Below are 21,632 nucleotides of genomic sequence, written 5' to 3'. Positions count from 1 at the left end.
TCAGGTTAGCAGCAGATCTCCCCACAGAAACCTGGCAGGCCAGAAGGCAGTGGCATAATATATATATTGTGCTGAAGGGGAAAAATATGCAGCCAAGAATAATATAACCAGAAAGGTTGTCATTCAGAATAGAAGGAGACATAAAGAGTTACCCAGACAAACAAAAACTAAAAGAATTCATGACCACTATACCAGCCCTACAGGAAATACTGAAAGAAATCTTTTGAGTGGTAAAGAAAGACCAAAAATAACAAAGACTAGAAAGGAACAGAGAAAATTTCCAGAACCAACCACTTCTCTTTTTTTTTAATGTTTATTTTTTTGAGAGAGAGATAGAGCACAAGCAGGGGAGGGGCAAAGAGAGAGGGAGACACAGAATCTGAAGCAGGCTCCAGGCTCTGAGCTGTCAGCACAGAGCCTGACGTGGGGCTCGAACCCACAAACCGTGAGATCATGACCTGAGCAGAAGTCTGGCACTTAACCGACTGAGCCACCCAGGCGCCCCCCAACCACTTCTCAAATAGTACAATAGCATTATATTCATATCTATCCATAATCACTCTGAATCTAAATGAACTAAATGCTCCAATCAAAAGATATAGGATATCAAAATGGATTTAAAAAAAAACCCCATGTATATGCTGTCTGTAAGAGACTCATTTTAGACCTAAACAGACTTACAGATTAAAAGTGATAGGATGAAAAACCATCTCTCATGCTAACAAACATCAAAATATAGCCAAACTAGCCACACTTAAAACTACATTTTAAACCAAAGACTATAACAAGAGATAAATAATGGAACTATGTCACAATAAAGGGAATTATACAACAGGAAGATCAAACAATCATAAATATTTCTGCCCCAAACTTGAAAGCACCCATATATATATATATATATATATATATATATATATATATATTAATAACAAACATAAACTGGGACACCTGGGTGGCTCAGTCAGTTAAGCATCCAACTCTTGATTTCGGCTCAGGGCATGATCTCACAGTTCATGAGATCAAGCCCCACATTGGGCTCTGCACTGACAGCGAGGAGCCTACTTGGAATAATCTCTCTCCCTCTCTCTCTGCCCCTCCCTCACGCTCTCTCTCTCACAGTAAATAAACATTAAAAAAATAACAAACATAAAGAAACTCATTGATAATAACACAATCATAGTAGTGGATTTCAACACCCCACTTAGAGCAATGGACAGCTCATCTAGGCAGAAAACCAACAAGGAAACCATGGCTTCGAATGACACACTGGACTAGATGGATTTAACATATACAATCAGAACATTTCATCCTAAAGCAGTAGAACACACATTCTCTTCAAGTGCACATGTGACAGTCTCCAGAATAGATCATATACTGGGTCACAAATCAGCCTTCAACAAGTAGAAAAAGATTGAAATAATATCATGTATGTTTTCAGACCACAATGCTATGACACTTGAAGTCAACCACAAGAAAAAATGTAGAAAAGACCATACATACATGGAGATAAAAGAAATTCTTGTAAAGAATGAATGGGTTAACCAGGAAATCAAAGACGATATAAAAAAAACTTAGAGACAAATGAGAATGAAAATATAACCCACTGGAACCTTCGGGATGCAGCAAATGTGGTCATAAGAGGGAAGTATATAACAATATAGGCCTACATCAAGAAAATAACATTCAAATTCACAACCTAAACTTATACCTAAACGAGCTAGAAAAAGATAAGCAAATAAAGCCTAAAGCCATCACAAGAAGGTAAATAATAAAGATTAGAGAGCACAAGTAAACAGTACAGAAACAAATAAAAAAAAACCTACAACAAACCATCAAAACTAAGAGGTGGTTCTCTGAAAGAATTAATAAAATTGATAAACCCCTAGACAAACTTATCAAAAAGAAAAGAGAAAGGACCCAAATAAATAAAATTACAAATGAAATAGGAGTTATCACAGCCAACAGAAATGCAAACAATTAAAAGACAGTATTATGAAAAATTGTAAGGGAATCCAGGCAATCTGTAAGAAATGGACAAATTCCTAGAAACATACAAACTACCAAAATTGAAACAAGAAATAGAAAACCTGAACAAAAACATAAGTAGCAAAGAAACTGAGTCAGTAATCAAAAATCTCACAACAAACAAAAGCCCAGGGCCAGATGGCTTTGAGGGGAATTCTACCAGATATTAAAAGAAGAGTTAAAACGTATTCTTCTCAAAGTGTTCCAAAAATAGAAATGGAAGGAAAAGTCCAAAGTCATTCTATCAAGTCAGCATTACCTTGATTCCAAAATGAGACAAAGACCTCACTAAAAACGAGAATTAAAGGCCAATATCCCTGATGAACATGAATGCAAAAATTCTCAACAAGATTCCAGTAAATTGAATCCAATAGTACATTAAAAAAATTTATATTCACCACAATCAAATGGGATTTATATCTGGGCTGCAGGGCAGTTTCAGTTTTTGCAAATCAAACAACATAATACACTACATTAATAAAAAGAAGGGTAAGAACCATATGATCCTCTCAATAGGTGCAGAAAAAGCATTTGACAAAATACAGCATCCATTCTTGATAAAAACCCTCAACCAAGTAGGTGTAGATGGAACATAACTCGGCATCATAAAAGTCATATACTACAGACCCACAACTAATATTATTGTCATTGGGAAAAACATAGGATTGCCTCTACAGTCAGGAACAAGAAAGGGATGTCTACTCTCACCATTACTATTTACATAGTACAGGAAGGCTTAGCCTCAGGAATTAAAAAAAAAAGAAAGAAAAAGCATCCAAATCAGTAAGAAACATGTCAAACTTCCACTACTTGCAGATGACATTATACTGTATGTAGAAAACCTGAAAAACTCTGCCAAAAAAATTGCTAGAATGCATGAATTCAGCAAAGACATGGGATATAATATCAACATACAGAAACCTGTGGCAATTCTGTACACCAGTAATAAAGCAGAAGAAAAAGGAATGTTTCCATTTACAATTGTACCAAAATCAATTAACAGACCTAGGAATAAACCTATCCAAAGAGGTAAAACATCTGTACTCATAAAACTTATGAAAGAAACTGAAGAAGACAGAAAGAAATTGGAAAAAATTCCATGCTCCTATTTTAAAGAAAAAACGTTGTTAAAATGTCTATACTAGCCAAAGCAATCTACACGTTTAATGCAAACCCTATCACAATACCATCAGCATTTTCAAAGAACTAGAAGAAACAATCCAAAAATTGATATGGAACCACAAAAGACTGCAAATAAATAGTCAAAGCAATCTTGAAAAAGAAAAGCTGGAGGCATCACGATTCTGGATGTGAAACTATATTGCAAAGCTGTGGTGATCAAAATGGTATGGTACTAGAACAAAATAACAGTATGGAGTGTCCTCAAAAACCTAACAACAGAACTTCCCTATGATCCAGCAATGGCATTATTAGGTATTTACCCAAAGGATACAAAATACAGATATGAAGAGGTACATGCACCCCAATGTTTATTGGCAGCATTATCAACAATAGCCATACTATGGAGAAAGCCCAAATGTCCATTCACTGGTGAATGCATAAATCAGATGTGGTATATATATAAGGAATGGAATATTGCTCAGCCATCAAAAAGAATGAACTCTTGCCATTTGCAATGTCATGGATGGATCTAGAATGTATTATGCTAAGTGAAATAAGTCAATCAGAGAAAGACAAATACCATATGATTTCACTGATATGTGGAATTTAAGAAACAAAACAGACGAACATTTAGGGAAAAGGGTGAGAAAGAGGGAAACAAACCAAAAAAGCTTATTAAGGATAGAGAATAAACTGAGGGTTGATGGCAGGAGGTGAGTGGGAGATGGACTAGATGGGTGATGGGTATTAAGGAGAGCACTTGTGATGAGCCCTGGGTTTTGTATGTAAGTGATCAATCACTGAATTCTACTTCTGAAACCAATACACCAATATTGTACTGTACATTAACTAAAATTTAAATTAAAAACAAAACAAAAAAAGTAACCCAGACTCTTAAATACAGAGAAGAAACTGGTAGTTGCCAGGGAAATTAACGAGGGTGGGTAATGGGTGAAATAGGTAAAGGGAATTAAGCATACACTTATCTTGATAAGTACAGAGAAATGTATACAATTGTTCAATCACTATATTGTAAACCTAAAACTATAATACTGTATGTTAATTATACTTGAATTAAAAAAATTACAAATGCCAATAATCCAACTAAAGCAAGATCAATCTCACTTAGAACTGAAATGCAAACAAGCAAACAAATACAAAGTCTCAGAAGCACAGAGCAGAACAGTGGTCACCAGAGGTGGGTGGAGGAGGAAATGTGGAGGTGGCCAAAGAGTAAAGTTTCAGTTATTAAAGAATAAGTTCTAGAAATACAGTTAGTGTATGGTGACTATAGTTAACTATATTGTATTGTATACTTGAAATTCATATTGTATACTTGAAATTTGTTAAGAGGGTAGATCTTAAGTGTTTTCCTTTCCAAACATACACAAAAGAAAATGTTAAGTATTTGAGGTGACAGATCTGTTAATCAGCTTCATTGTGATAATCATTTCATAATATATACATGTCAAAACATCAAGTTTTATACCATGTATACATATATACACATATATATGTATACATACATATAATATATATACATATATGTGTATATACATATATATGTACACATACATACATATAATTCCTATTTGTCAGATATAAAGTTGAGAAAAAAGATTTCAACTCTACTGTGAGAATTCTGTTTCCACTGAAGGAAGAACATTCTTACTATAGATTAGAAGCCTTACTATAGATTACTATAGGGCTTAAATGGGACTTACTGTATAAATACAACTTGTTTGTACTCTCAGAAATTCTAATTAGATTAAGTAAGCTATAAAGCCACAAAAAAACCATATTTAAATTAAATTGAACCAAAGTAACTAGAACCCTCAAATCAATATTTCTTCTCTGTTCTTTTTTTGGTAAAAACAAGCCAATGACAATAAGTCAAACTCATATCACAGAAATATTTAAAAAAGTAACATGCAATGATATCTATGGCTGATTGTATACACACAGCACAGTTGCATCATTTTACAGATCTGAATAATGCAAATTTCATGGTTTAAAGAAATGATTACCCCCTGGCTCTGCAGTTTCCTAATAGACAAATTTAATTATATTCACCAGATGGTACTTAATAAGACAGGAGTATACTGAAACTTTTTAAAAAGATGTTTAACCAACAAGAATTGAACTATAAAAGGATTTTCAAGTTAACCACAAATTTACCAGAAGATTCAATTAACCAGAACACCTCAATCATGTTTTGGTTTAGTAGAGGCTTTATTGTAAATAAATTTAAAAAGAGGCAAAACTCACTTTACCTGGAAATATTGCATGCAAATCACATTTTCATTCCTTCATAATTCTAAGTTCTTCAAATACTGGATACCATCTTTGGGAATATTTTCTAGTACCTAGCTGGCAACCAACTTAGATAAGTAATTCAATTAAATTCTATTTTAAATGTATTGTGAAATACAATAAATACCAAGGAATTCTGTGTATTCTATAATAAAGAGCACAAAGTTACTTGAAAATTAAGTAATATGTAAATTCAACTATTTGGGACAAATGCTACTTACCCTCCTACCTAGATTTTCAGCTTTCCAAGATGAGTGTCAAAGTAAGCTAAAAAAAAATCATCATCTCTCTAAGATTAATAAAAAAGAGAAAGAACACTAATAGTTAACAAGTATGTAGGGAAGTGGATCTATCCCAGACTGCTAATGAAAATTAATAAAACATTACCCAGTGCTTATAACAGTGCCTCTTATAACAGTGCCTCACACACATACAAGAGGAATTCAGGAAATATTTTTGGTTAAATGAGTACTACCTTTATGCATTTTGATTTGGCACTGTATTGATATATTTTTTTTAATTTCTTTTAACATTTATTCATTTTTGAGAGAAAGAGACAGAGCACAAGTTGGGGAGGGGTAGAGAGAGAGGGAGACAGAGAATCTGAAACAGGCTCCAGGCTCTGAGCTGACAGCACAGAGCCTGATGAGGGGCTCAAACTCACAAGCCATGAGATCATGATCTGAGCCAGAATCAGACACTTAACCTACTGAGCCACCCAGGCACCTCACTATATTGATATTTTTTATGCTTTCTGGCCCACAATTCCATTTCTAGAAATTTATTTTAAGTAAATATTGATAGATGAACATAAAGATTTGTGTACAAGGTATTTTATCAAAGTACTGATTATACTAGCATTATAACTGGAAATATGCTAAGTTTCCAAAAAATTATGTAAACTGTAGTTTGATAATGGTACATTCATATATTTATGCCACCATTAAGAATTCTCTCCAATGTCATCCAACTAGTCAGTGGTGGAGTCAGAATTCAGATTCAAACTTACATATATTTCTCTAAGAATGTAGATAAATCTGAGGTGACTTAAGACTAGAAAAGATAAAAAGTACAATGGTGAACAGGGCACTGGGTGAGGGGTTGCTGTTAGTAGCACAGTCTCAGTAGGCAGTATGAGTTTGGCTAAGGGCCAGGTCCCCAGGAAGACGGCAGGGAACCAGCTTTCTGGGATTGTAGAGACAAGAGAGGAAGAGGAGTTCTATCAGACGACTTATGGGGGTTTCACAGAGGAATTAGGAGATGATGAGTATCAAGGGCACCAGTCAAACACAGAGGATTAGGTGGACTAGGACTCTGACATCAATGAAGGGGATGAACCATTCAGGGATAGAGAAGCAGAAGAGCCAAGAAGGAAGCTCTGAATAGTTACCAAAGCAATAAGGAGCCTCTCAAGAGCCTGAGGACTCGAAATGTCAGCACTCCAGCTGGTAGCTCTCAGAAGGCCTGAGAAGACAAGGCACTACTGCCACTAGAACTAGAGGAACATGGCTCTGACAGAATTCCATGCATCAGTCTACAGGTGAGCATACATTACAGACATTCCTTTGGGTACAGGGGAGAACAAGATCAGAGGAGTTCAACTTATGTTCACTGGAGACATATGTACAGCTCGAGGCTGACAAAAAGCAAGTACAGAAGAAGTGGAAGTGCCCTAGGCCCATAAACACCTATCATTTGGTGACAGTGCCACTTGTTGGGGAGCCAGGTCCTAAAGAAGAGAATGTGAACGTGGAAGGACTGGATACTGCTCCCATTGCTTCTGCACTGACTACCCATGACAGTCCTGAACCCATCATGCCTCCTGCTTGCTGCTCCCATACCTTCACCACTTTTAGTGATAATACATTCAAGGAATGATGTCCTCTAGGGTAGCTCCCAAAGGTCCCTGTTCCGGAGGTCTGCCCTGTGACCCATGACCTAACCCTGTACCGGGACCATGTCACAGACATCAGCTGTGCCACTGCTTGAGCCTTCAAGATCATCAAGTAGTAGAGCACTGCCCAGAGGCTGCTACCCACTGCCTCAGTACTGGGCCCTGGCCCACCAGATCCCAAGCCCCCTGGCTGGCTCTGGGACGCAAGCCTACCACCAGAAAATTATAGTCAAATAAAGAGATGTTTAGTCCTTAGAAACTTCTTTCCTGCCCTGACTTGGGGCTTTTAACGTTCCCCCTCCTCTCCCTGCTTCTCCCCTTTGTCATCTCTGAGCTTTTCCCAAAGTTCTCCTGGTTTTATGTGGGGGATAAGCTTAGGAATCCCCCGGACTTACACCAATGGGTTAACAAGGCATAAAGAAATACAAAGTCATAACATGTTCACACACAAGTTTGGGTACACCAGATTGGCACCCCAAGAATAGGAGGGCGCAAAGGCAACCTGAGAATAGGGAGGCACAAAGGCACGAGGAACAGGGCGGTACAAAGGCACCCCAAAATAGAGACTGGGTACAGAGCCCCCAGAATAGAGAGGGAGAGGCAAAGGCCTAAAATAGGAACGGGCACAAAGGTGCCCAATATATAGGTATATAAAATGAACAAGATTAGATATTCAGGGTGGAAGCACCCCCTATTTAGTACTGTAGCAGAAAAGCTGCTTTCACAAGAGGATAGGGCCAGGTTAGGTAAACTGGTAATTAGACTATGGACCCCTGCACTGCAGGCAAAGCATCCCAGAGCAGAGACGGTTAACAAAAGAAAAGGTGCCTTATTAACCCTGATGTTATTTCCCCTATCTGTCTCATCCCCTAGGCTAGCTAAGATAAACAGAGATGCTGCCTCATATCCGCTGTAAAGAACCTTCCTCCCAACTGCCCGGTGCCCGGATTTTGTTTTGTATTAACCCAAACCCCTAACCATGAATATCTTCAAGAACCCCTTTCCCTCACGTCCACAAGTTAATGTTCACAGATTCATTGTCCCTTTGTGCATGTCCATCGCCATGTTTGTAAGCCTTCTGATTCTAATAAAAACGGGACAAGGACCCTTATTCGGGGCTCTTGTCTTTTCCCGGACATTAGCCATCTCTCACTTTCAATCCTGAGTCCTGCTCTTTTGCTAGACAAGAGAGAACTCTAGACCCATAGTCTACGACAGTTTTGTGTTTTTTAATCTAATAAAAGAGAAAGATCCCCCTAAAAAAAGTACAATGGCAAGGAGAAATCAATAACCACAATTAGATATGATAGACTGGATCAGTAAGATTTAAGTTAAACAGGCATAATTGTTCCTAGTCTACATGCATAAGTACAGATTGGAAAAAGACATAGCTTATCAGTAGCCCATGTAAAGAGGTTGAATTAATTTTAGAGAACTCCAACTTCACTATGTCATGGTTAAAGGTAAATTATAAGCAAGGTTGATTGTAAGGACACTTAAATATAAATATAAAAATGAATGTGTTCTTAGATAGTATAAATAGAAATATATTACCTAGAACAAGAGAAGTCAGAATCTGACTCTATTCTATAGTTGTCAAAATACATCTGTTAGAAAACACTACACTACATATTTTTGGCAAAGAATGATCATTATACACAAGAACTCCAATTTATGGTATATGAGGATTAAAGTTAATAATATACTTATCCAGTATGCAAAATTAGTTAAAGTATAACTGAAATATGCAGTGTTTTTTTATGGAAGAGGGATGAAATTTTTTCTGTATAGCACCAACGGAAGAGCAGCAAAGCAAATGGATAGAACTTATTATGAGACAGGTTTGTGTTTGACATAAGGAAAGACCTTAGGTAAAATGAGAGCTGCCAGAAAATGGATGGACTGCCTTAGGTTCTTTTATCCAGAGTTTCATTATTGTAAAAGATAAATGGCCACTCTGTGTGCCTATCATAGAGGGGATTACAGAACCATAGAGAAGACTAAACTAGAAAATATCCAAGGTCACTTTCAAAACTGAGGTCTTAATGAATTTCTTAAACAAAGGTTTGCAAATATCAGGTATGCTCACATAAATTTGTTGAGAAAAAAAATCAAACTGCTTATAATTACTAAGCCCCTGTACATTGTTATTCACTAAGAAAAATTAGTAACTTTTTTTCCATTGAAGTTAGGATTTTAGATGCTTTATTTTTATTCCAACTTTTATTTAAATCTTAGTTACTTACATACAGTGTAATACTGGTTGCAGGAGTACAATTTAGTGATTTGTAACATACATATAACACATAGTGCTCTTCATAAAAAGTGCCCTCCTTAATACCCATCACCCATTTAGCCCATACCCCACACACCTATCTCCATCAACCCTCAGTTGGTTCTCTATCATTAACAGTCAAATGGTTTGTTTCCCTCCCTTTTCCCCCCATGCTACATATTGATCTATTTTGTTCCCTAAATTCCACATGAGTGACATCATATGGTATTTGTCTTTCTCTGATGGACTTATTAATGCTCAGCATAATACATTCTAGCTCTATCCATATACTTGCAAATAGCAAAATTTCATTCCTTTTGATGGCTAAGTAGTATTCCATCATATATATACAATTTCTTTATCCAGTCATCAGTCGATGGACACTTAGGCTCTTTCAATAGTTTGGCTATTGTTGATAATGTTATTAAAATCAGGGTGTATATTGCCATGAATTAGTATTTTTGTATCTTTTGGATAAATACCTAGTAATGCAATTTCTGGGTCATAGGGTAGTTTTAACTTTTGGAGGAAATTCCATACTGTGGCTGAACCAATATGAATTCCTACCACAGTATAAGAGGGTTCCCCATTTGCCACAATCTTGCCAACATCTCGTTTCCTGTGTTGTCAATTTTAGCCATTGTGAAAGGTGTGAGGTGGTATCTTATTGTGGTTTTGACTAGGTATTTCCCTGATGATGAATGATGACGATCTTTTCATATGACTGTTAGCCACCTGGAAGTCTTCTTTGGAGAAGTGTCTATTCATGTCTTTTGCACATTTCTTCACTGGATTGTTTTTTTGGGTGTTGAGTTGGTAAGTACTTTATAGATTTTGCATACTAACCCTTTACCTGATAAGTCATTTGCAAACATCTTCCCCCATTCCATGGGCTGCCTTTTAGTTTTGTTGATTGTTTACTTCACTGTGAAGAAGCTTTTTATCTTGATGAGATCCCAATAGTTCATGTCTACTTTTGTTTACCTTTCCTCCACTGACATGTCTAGTAAGATACTCTGGCCAAGGTCAAAGAGGTGGCTGCCTGTGTTATCTCATTGGAGTTTGATGGTTTCCTGTCTCACATTTAGGTCTTTCATCCATTTAGAATTTATGTTTGTATATGGTGTAAGAAAGTGGTCATTCTCTGCGTGTCAATGCCCAGTTTTCCCAACACCATTTGTTGAAGAAACTGTCTTTTCCATCAGATATTCATTCCTGCTTTATCGAAGATTAGTTGACCATATAAATATGGGTCCATTTCTGGGTTTTCCATTCTGTTCCATTGATCTACATATCTAGTTTTGTGCCACTACCATACTGTCTTGATGACTACAGCTCTGTAATTCAGCTTGATGTCTGAAATTGTGGTGTCTCCAGCTTTGCTTTTTTTTCAGGATTGCTTTGGTTATTCAGAGTCTTTTATGGTTCCATGAAAATTTTAAGATTGTTCTAGCTCTGAGAATAATTCCGGTGTATTTTGATAGGGGTTGCAGTAAATGTTTAAGTTGTTTTGGTTATTATAGACATTTTAACAATGTTTATTCTTCTAATCCATGAGCATGGAAAGTATGCCATTTCTATGTGTCCTCTTCAATTTCCTTCATAACCATTCTATAGTTTTCGGAGTACAGATCTTTTACCACTTTGAGTATGTTTTTTCCTAGGTCTATTATTGTTTTTACTGCAACTGTCAATGGGGTTATTCCTTCATTTCTTTTTCTGCTGCTTCATTATTGGTAAATAGAAATGCACCATAATTCTGTATGTTGATTTCTTTTCCTGCAACTTTGCTAAATTCATGTGTTAGTGATGGCAATTTTTTGGAGTATTTCATGTTTTCTACATAGAGTATCATATCATTTGCAAACAGTGAAAGTTTGACTTCTTCCTTGCTGATTTGGATGTAATTTCTTTTTGTTGTCTGATTGCTGAGGCTAAGAGTTCCAGTACTATATTAAATAATAATGAGTGGACATCCATGTCTTGTTCCTGACCTTAGAGGAAAAGCTCTGTTTTCCCCATTGGGGATGATATTAGCTGTGGGTCTTTCATATATAATTTTTATGATGATGAGTTAGGTTCAATCTATATCTACTTGGTTGAGGGTTTTTATCAAGAATGGATGCTATATTTTGTCAAATGCTTTTTCTGCATCTATTGAATCATATGGTTCTTACCCTTTATTTTATTAATACAGTATATCACACTGTTTGTGTAGCCCAGGAATAAATCCCAGATGATCGTGGTGAATGATTCTTCTAACATACTGTTGGGATTCAATCTGATAGTATCTTGTTGAGAAATGCTGCATCCATGTTCATCAGGGATATTATCCTGTAAATCTCCTTTTCAGCAGGGACTTTGTCTCATTTGGAATCATCAAAAAGCCAAACACAGGGCTCGAACTCAAAACCATGAGATCATGACCTGAGCTGAAATCAAGAGTCAAATGCTTAACCTACCAAGCCACCCAAGCACCCCTGCGTTTTTTTTTTTTATATCTGTTCTGATACTCTATGTGTTTTGATAAGAGCGTTTAGTCCATTTATATTCAGAGTAATTATTGATAGATATGAATTTAGTGCCATTGTGTTACCTGAAATTGGTGTTTCTGACAATGTTCTCTGTTCTTTTGTAGTGGTTGCTGCTTTTGGTTTATCCCCCCCACCAAAAGAGCCCCTTTAATATTTCTTATAGGACTTTTTTAGTGGTCACAAACTCCTTTTGTTTTGTCTGGGAAACTCTATCTCTGCTTCTATTCTGAATGACAGCCTGCCGGATAAAGTATTCTTGGCTGCATATTTTTCCCATTCAGCACATTGAATATATCATACTACTCCCTTCTGGCCTGACAAGTTTCTCTACAAAGATATGTTGGGAACCTGATGTCTTTCTTTGTAGGTTAAGGACTTTTTCCCCTTGCTACTTTCAGGATTCTTTCCTTTCCTTATCTATGTATTTTGTGAATTTGACTATGTATATCTTGGTTATAGTCAGCTTTGTTGAATTAATCAGAGTTCTCTGTGCATCTTGGATTTTGATGCCTATTTACTTCCTCAGATTAGGGATGTTTTCAGCCAAAATTTGCTCAAATAAAGCTTCTGCCCCTTTCTCTTTCTCTTCTTCTGAGATGCCTATGATACAAATATTATTATGCTTTAAGGAGGTATTGAGTTCTATATATATTTGTAATCCAATACCTTTCTTTCCCTATTTATTTTGGCTTCAGTTTCTTCCCATAATTTTATCTTCTATATCACTGATTGGTTCCTCTGCTTCATCCATCCTCAATGTCTGCATATATTTGGTTTTGCATCTTGGTTACATCATTTTTTTATTTCAGCCTCAGTAGTTTTTAGTTCTTTTATCTCTGCAGTAAGGAATTCACTAGTGTCTTCTATTATTTTTTCAATCCCAGCTAGTGTCCTTATGATTATTGTTTTAAAGTTTGGTTCAGACATCTTACTTGTATCTATATTGATTAAATACCTGGCTGTGACTTCCTGTTCTTTCTCTTGGGGTGAATTCCTCCATCTTGTCATTTTTGTCTGGATCACTGCTTTTTTGTATGATTGTTAAAAAAGCCTATTATTGGGACACCTGAGTGGCTCAGTTGGTTAAACATCCGACTTCAGCTCAGGTCATGGTCTCATGGTTCTTGTGTTCGAGCCCCATCATTGGGCTCTGTGCTGACGGCTCAGAGCCTGGAGCATGCTTCGGGTTCCATGCCTCCCTCTCTCTCTGCCCCTCCCCCACTCATGCTCTGTCTACATCTCTCAAAAATAAATTAAAATGTTAAAAATTTTTTTATAAAAGAAGCTACGTCCTAGGTGTGTTTTGGTCTGCTTGTTAAAAGAAGCTAGATCCAAAAAAGGTAAAATAATAAAATTAAATTAATTTTTTTAAATAAATAAAATAAATTATTCTGTATCCCATACAAAAAGATTAATAAAAGCAAAGGAAGTTAGATCCTATTTCCCCTAGGGCTTAAGCTTTGTAGCACTTTATGATCACTAGATTTGGTACACACAAGGGGTTTGTGCTGGTTGTCTGGGGATGGGGATGGGGCCCGTATTCTCAGGCAGACTTGTCCTAGGAGAGATTTACCTGCACTTTTTCCTTACCTCTGAGGAAGCCCTCAGAGAAGAGGAAATGATCACCACTCCTGTATCCCAGGCTTCTCTCAGATCACTGCCTTCACCCTGCCTGCATCTGAGCTGTCTGCCTGCAAGCTGGCACAGCACTCTTGTGTTTTATCTCAGGCATGCAGCTGGTTTTTCAAAACTCCAAATCCAAGAGATCCTAGTGGCACAGACCTGTGCAGATCCTCTGGGGGAGGGTCTCACTGCACTGTGGCAGGACATCAGCTTGTCCCAGAAAACAGTTACATGACTGCATAGTGGCTCTGAGTTTATAGGAAAGAGAAGCAAGAAGCCCACACAAAGGCTTGCCACACTCACCTGGCATCCCTGTTTCTATGTTAGTGAACGGGGACACTCAATGGTGCCTGCCATGTCTTTTGTCCCTGGAGAGGCCATGCCACCTCTCCCAAATGCACTACAAGAAAGGGAAGTGCTTCTCCTCGTGCAACCCTGGGGATCCTCAGGCCACCCTTCCTGCTCCTGGTTTTTTGCCCTCCTTCCCCACCAGAGCACTGCTAAGCCCACCAGAGGACATTGGCAATGGGACAGACCTCCAAAACTTCAGACTCTGCACTCCATTGCTTACAAAAACTTATGGTATTTAGCCTCTCTCCTTTTCCAAGTCAGTGGGTTTTGGCAAGAGGTTTTTGTCATGCAATCATTTGTGCGTGTTTTCACTCTTTCTCTGTCGCTCTCTCTCCTCACATTCTCTCTCATTCTCACTCCTCTGTCATAATCAGGGCTCCCTCCCCTCCTCAATGCCCACAGCTCTTTTATCCTCCAAATCAACTCTCTGCAATTCCTACCTTCCATAATGTGGCAGTTTTTCTTATCTCTAGTTGTGCAGTTTGTTCGCTCAGGCCTCCGATCTATTTCTTGGGTGATCAGAATAATTTGATATTTATCTAGCTGTTTTCAAGGGACAAGGCAAGCCTGGGTCACCCTACTCCTCCACTATCTGAATCTCCTCCTAGATGTTTGATTTAAATATAATAAATACAGTATTTATTTTGATACACCCTATAACTATTTCTTTCAACTTCCTTTTTATATTTTTTAATGTATATTTATTTTTGAGAGAGAAAGAGAGAGAGAGTGTCAGCAGGCAAGGGGAAGAAAGAGAGGGAGACACAGAATCTGAAGCAGGCTCCAGACTCCAAGCTGTCAGGACAGAGCCCGATGTGGGGCTTGAACTCATGAACTGCGAAATCATGACCTGAGCCAAAGTCAGATGCTTAACTGACTAAGCCACCTATGTGCCCCTCTTTCAACTTCTAAAACGTGCTTAACATTTTCATTAAAGATATATTTTTGATGAATGGATATAACTCAAAAAAAACCACTCATGGCTTTTGCATATTTATGTTATACAAAATTCACAAACTTTTGTAGGCAAATTACCTGCTCTGGTTTTACTAGCTGCTTTTTCAATTCTTCTTCTTTGGCTGCATGTACACTTATAGATGCACACATCAGACCTGCAGGTATGGTTATCAGTTTTCCCATCTGAGAAAGATATATCAGAAACATATTTTTAATTTAAAAGCTCCTCATCTTCCATTTCCTGATAAATTTGGTATCCTAGAACACTAATGGGTTTCATTTGAAGTAGTAAAAACTCAAGCACTCCAAATTGCTTCATACATTTTTAGAATATAACTCCTAAAATTCTCTTACCATACTAGATGGTAAAATATTATTTTTATTAATTTTTTAACTGTGTGCTTCATGTAGAATATATCAACAAAATAATTATTAAGAAGTGAATACAAAATCTGAGTGATGAAGTAGAAAAGATCATGGTATTCATTCAGTCTACAAATAAGTGTCAGACCATGCTCAGGAAATACTATCAGACCACACCCTCCATGCCTAGGATATTATCAGTAAAAAAAAAAAAAAACAAAGATTCTTGCTCTTATGGAGCTGACATTCTAGTGGAGCACAAACAGGCAATAAACACAATAAATAAATGACATATTACAAAATGATAAATTCTATGGAGAAAGTAAAAGACTACGGTGATAAGGAGTACTAGGTGATTCAAGCTGTATCTTGAAATACAACTTATTTATAAAAGTTATTTCTTACCATTACAAATCCTTTTTCCTAACTTCTCAACACATTGCTCTTTCTCTGTCTCGTGCTTAATCTAAAGCCAAAAGTGACCTCTGTTTCAGATATAGCTTGATTTGAAATAAGAATGCAGGAAAATCACTGGCTCTTAGAACAAAGTGCTCCAGTGTTCATTCAGGTACCAAAATAATTCCTAAAGATTATGTGTTCAAGGCCAAATGAAAAGCTTTCCAGGGAACAAATACTGTTAAAGTTTTACATAGGAAAGGAGGTTTGATGAAACTGACAAAGGACATCCAGAGGAAAGAGGTCTCTTGATTACACACAAGTGTAATTGTACAAGAACTGGAACAAATACTAGCCAAAGAATTTTACATGTTCTCTGATAACAGTGATAGTGTCTAAACTTCATTTCTAACACAGTTTTCAATATTTTCTGAGCAGAATAAGGGAAGCTACTGAAACTAGTTAGGCAATTTCTTGTTTGAGCCAGGCATAACTCTGATTTAGATTGAGACTCCAGAAAAACAGGGTAAAATGAAGACTCAAAACTGATAAAGATTTGTTCACTGTTTTTTTCCTTCAAGCTTCCCTTTGGTACATATGCCAGCATCACAGAATAATTTATCTAGGCCAGCCTTCCCAAAAGACATTACTTTTGATTTTTTACACTTGGTATCCACTAATGAAATAAGATTTCTACATCATATCTGTGTCATTTTTCAGCAAAAAAATATTAAAGCTGATGTAATCAATGATACTCTCTTCCATGCACCTGAGAAATCTTGTTAATATATCTGAAGTGATTAAAGAATGTCAATTCTTACACTTAAAAACTATTTTAAAACACCTGGTTAGACCTTATTCCTTAGATACAAAAAAAAAAAAAAACACCACTTTTGAAGTAAGTTAATACCTAAATATTTTTCAATACCCAAATCTTCTCAGAGTGTATTTATCTTACTTTGCATAATACAATAACATAAAACTATTTTATATAAACTATAAAATATGTTCATATTGTTTGATATTTATGATCTAGTGCTCCAGAGTCTAGATTAACTAAACTAGTGGCTTAAGAAGTTAATATATCTTGAAAAATGCCTACGTAAATTTGCATTTACTACATTTTCTACTCAGTAGGGTAGGGTCAATCCACCTTTTATTTATGAGGCAGTGTGGTATAATGGAAAAAACATGAGCTTAGGAGTTACACAGGCCTGGTTTTGAATTCCAGTTGTGGAACTGTCTAAATCTGGACAAGTTACTTAAGCTCTTAGAGTTATGCTGCACAATATGGTAACTATTAGCTGCTTGTGGTTATTTAAATTAAAAGAAAGTAAGTAAAATGTTAAATGTATTTCCTTAGTCATATTAGCCCCATTTCACATGCTCAACAGTGTACTCTACAGCACAGATACACAGTAATTCCATGATTGAAGAAATTCCTACTGGACAGTACTATGCTCATGTCCCAGGTTATATATCTGAAAAACATGGGAATGCCTTTCTTTTTATGGTAATCATAAACATTATATGTATAATGTAAAACTGATTTGTCTTTGGTAAATGGGCAATTAATTTTTGCTCCTCAATCTTTCCTCCCTGGACGAAGATGTTAAGTGGCTGTGCTTACACTTCATTTTTTTTCCTCCATGTATTTGATGTTTATCAGGCTCTGGTTGAGAAACATAATAACAATAAAATATAGCATATTTGTTGTCTCTAAACAAAAAAGGCCAAGATTTTGGTCCAAAGAAAATAGCACATTGGCATATTCAGGCTTTTCAAAAACAGGTTATACTGATGAAGAAGGGATCCCTACCCAAAGAGAGGGAGCTGACTGCATACCACAGTGAAAAATTTAGAATAGGAATTGGCAAACTACCGCTCTTGGCTAAATCTGGCCTGGTCTCTGAACTAAATTTTTTTATTAATATGTAAAGGTTTATGAAAATAAAAATAAACAAAAAACAAAGAAGGATATGTGGCCTTATGTTCTGTACAGTCTAAAAACTTACTAATCCTTTAAAGAAAAAAAAAATGTCAATTCCTGATTTAGAAAATTAAACAAGATATTCAAAAAGTATTAGAGTTTGGGGGTAGTATGCAAACATACAAGCTAATAAAGCTGTTAAAGAGCATTAAAACTGAACAAAGCCAATCGTACTTTTCACAAGGTAAGACCTTGCATTAAAATTATTTGTAACTTCAAAATAATGATTTGTCAATTCAAAATTATAAATGACTGGTTTAAAATTAATGAGAGATAAAAACTGGCTTCCTCCAGAAGTTAACAGGTTTTAGGACAAAATTCTATTGTAAAAGAGATTTACAAAAACCAAGACTGAAGATGAGCATCAGGATAACTCCCATATAAGACACAAACCTTCCAAACACTTCTGTAATCAAACTATAGTTGATTGTCATTATTTGCAGTAGTTGCAATTCACAAAGTAGCTGTGAAAATTTATTTAAGGAATACTGAAACACTGCTCCTAGGGAAAATAAACACTTAATTTCTCATAAGCCTCTGGTTATGTTTTCATCAGCTGACCAATATGTAACCTTGATTTATACGTGTTTCCATTTAAATTTTGTTTAATGTTTATTTATTTCTGAGAGAGACAGAGACAGAATGCGAGTGGGTTGGGGCAGAGAGAGAGGGAGGCACAGAATCCAAAGCAGGCTCCAGGCTCCAAGCTGTCAGCACAGAGCCTGATGCTGGGCTTGAACTCATGAGCTGTGAGATCATGACCTGAGCTGAAGTCGGACACTCAACCGACTGAGCCACCCAGGTGCCCTGATATACGTGTTTCCATTTAAAAACACCTTAGTTCTAAAAAAGGATTTAAAAAAATAAAAACACCTTATTTAATACACATTGTTAACTCATTAACATTAAACTTATGGCCAACAGCACTATAACTCATTCTTAAACAAAGTATATTGAACACACATATTTTCTCTATAAGGAATATCATATTTCTTGCACTTAAAAACACAAGATAAACTTGTGCACTATGCATGAGAACTATTTTAAATACCACCATCACCAAAAAATGTGAAAAAAATATAAGACCAATTGGATCACAGAAGGGACACCAACCAGGTCACAATATGACAGCTGAAATAATATGGTAAAATAGTGCCTTATCCAACTTCACTTGGAACATAAACATAGGGGTTTCCTCTTCTTTACTAATAGAATTAAAATTTAAAGCTCTCTTCTATAAGAAATTGTGTTAGCTATTTTGTAATAAACAGCATTAATTATAGTCTAACATAAAAACAGTCCCTAATTATTAGTTCTGCTTTAGAAATGTATCACCATGTAGCAAAGGACTTTTTTTTACTAAAGAGTCCTGTGAAAAGTATAAAATTTTTTCAATTTAAAAATGTAAAGTTAAAAAGGTAAGCCTTAAAAATTAAAAGGAAAATGAAATAATCCATGTAGAGGCAATGAGCACAGAGAAGAACAATTCATAGTGTACCTACAACCATGCAATTAATTGTTCATTCCTTTTTTTTTAATGTTTATTTACCTTTGGGACAGAGAGACAAGAATGTGAGCAGGGGAGGGGCAGAGAGACAGGGAGACACAGAATCCGAAGCAGGCTCCAGGCTCCAAGAGGTCAGCATAGAGCCCTACGTGGGGCTCGAACTCATGAGCCATGAGATCATGACCTGACCCGAAATTGTCCACCCAACCAACTGAGCCACCCAGGCACCCCTGATTGTCCATTCCTAATGGGCAATATACCCAAAGGACAGAGAAAACAGCAAAAAATACAAATGTAAAAACAACAAAAAATTTAAAACTTCTTAGTAATGTGTTTCATAATGTTTCTAATCGTATTGTTGGTAGTAGTGATGTCATTTTATTATGAAACTGCTAGGTGTGTTTTGTAGAATAACACAATTAGAGTATGCTGGTATTTGAAAGGACTGAGATTTTTAGTAGGGGATAAAGATTAATGAAGTTAAAGCAAAATCTTCCAGCTCTCAATTTAAATACGAATTATCAGTTAGCTGCCCTATACTACCTTGATACATAAGATAAAGACAGTGAAACAGACACCCTAGGAATTCATTAAAAAATTTTCAAGAATTCAGAAACTCTATAGGGCAAATGACATAACCTGATTTCCTCAATAAATAAACAAAGCAAAATGGAGTGAAAGACTTGAGAAACTTAAAAATAATAAATTCCAATATGTGGATACTATTTGGAATGAGAATTAAAAAATGAACTTCAAAAACTTATGACAAATTGAGGGATTTTTTTAATGTACTCTTTTCTGTAATGTTTATTTATTTTTGAGAGAGAGTGCACAAGTGAGGGAAGGACACAGGGAGAGGGAGACAGAGGATCTGAAGTGGGCTCTGCACTGTCAGAGAGCCCAATGCAGGGCTTGAACTCACAAACTGCAAGATCATGACTTGAGCTGAAGTCAGATACTTAACTTGGCTGAGCCACCCCGACACCTCTTAAATGTACTCTTTAATAACTACTGTGAAGTTCACCCATTGCCCATCCACCTCCCATCTGGTAACCACCAGTTTGTTCTTAGTTAATGGTCTGTTTCTGGGTCTATTTTTCCTTCATTCATTTGTTTTATTTCTTAAATTCCTCATATGAGTAACATCAAATGGTACTTGTCTTTCTTTCTCTGACTGACTTATCTCGCTTAGCATTATACACTTTAGCTCTGTTCATGTTCTTGCAAATGGCAAGGTTCCATTATTTTCCATGGCTGAAAAATATTCCACTGTGTGTGTATGTGTGTGTATATATATATATATATATGTTTACATTGTATATATATGTGTATATAAACATATATATACACATTTACATGTATACATTTCTATATAGACATATTTTCTTTATCCATTCATCTACTGATGGACATGGGCTGCTTCCATAGTTTGCGTATTGTAATAATGCTGCAAATAAACAGAGAAGTGCATGTAACCCCTTGAATTAGTGTTTTTGTATTTTTTGTGTGAATACCCAGTAATACAATTACTGGATCATAGGGTTACTTCTATTTTTAATGAGCTGAAAAACATCCATACCATTTTGCACAGTGGCTGCACCAGTTTGAATTCCCACAAAGAGTGCAAGAGGGTTCCTTTATCTCCACACCCTCACTAACCTTTCTTATGTCTTGGATTTTACCCCTTCTGACAAGTGTGAGGTGATAACTCATTGTAGTTTTCCTTCAGGTTTCTCTGAACATCAGTGATAATGAACATCTTTTATGTGTCTTTGGCCCTCTGTATGTCTTCTTTGGAAAAATGTCTATGAATGTCTTCTGCCCATTTTAATTGGATTTTTTGTTTTTAGGGTGTTGAGCTCTTTATGTATTTTGGATACTCTTTATCCAATATATCATTTGCAAATATCTTCTATTCCATAAGCTGCCTTTCAGTTTTGCTGTTTCCTTCACTGTGCAAAAGATTTTTATTTTGATGAAGTCACAAAAGTTTATTTTTGCTTTTGTTTCCCTTGCCTCAAGAGACAAACCTAGAAAGAAGTTGCTCTAGCCGATGTCAAAGCCTGTGTTCTCTTCTAGGATTTTTATAGTTTCAGATCTTACATTTAGGTTGTTAATCCATTTTTAATTTGTTTTTGTGTATGATATAAGAAAGTGGTCCAATACTTGTGCATGTTGCCATCCAGTTTTCCCAATACATTTGTTGAAGAGAATGTCTTTTTCCAATTGGATATTCCTTCCTGCTTTGTCAAAGATTAATTAACCATGTATTTGTGGGTTCA

At 36.2% G+C, this 21,632-nt stretch overlaps 1 protein-coding gene and 1 pseudogene across 5 annotated transcripts in view; one reads left to right on the top strand and one right to left on the bottom strand.

The window, feature by feature from the left end:
- The window catches only part of APOOL (apolipoprotein O like), a 139,388-nt gene that overhangs the window by 88,284 nt on the left and 29,472 nt on the right, over positions 1 to 21,632 (bottom strand). For 4 of the 5 annotated variants that reach the window (XM_053201423.1, XM_053201421.1, XM_015074452.3 and 1 more), the window contains exon 2: positions 15,173 to 15,277. The exons of the other annotated variant lie outside the window; for it this stretch is intronic. In XM_053201423.1, the coding sequence (XP_053057398.1) occupies positions 15,173 to 15,277 (105 nt within the window). The remainder of the gene's footprint in view (positions 1 to 15,172; positions 15,278 to 21,632) is intronic. 5 annotated transcript variants of the gene reach the window in all.
- On the top strand, positions 6,594 to 7,591 carry LOC113597485 (vacuolar protein sorting-associated protein 72 homolog; annotated as a pseudogene).

Source organism: Acinonyx jubatus, chromosome X, assembly GCF_027475565.1.
Source record: "Acinonyx jubatus isolate Ajub_Pintada_27869175 chromosome X, VMU_Ajub_asm_v1.0, whole genome shotgun sequence".
Lineage (NCBI taxonomy): Eukaryota > Metazoa > Chordata > Mammalia > Carnivora > Felidae > Acinonyx > Acinonyx jubatus.
Note: the sequence above shows the minus strand (reverse complement) of the source record. Positions and strands in the feature narration are given on the sequence as shown.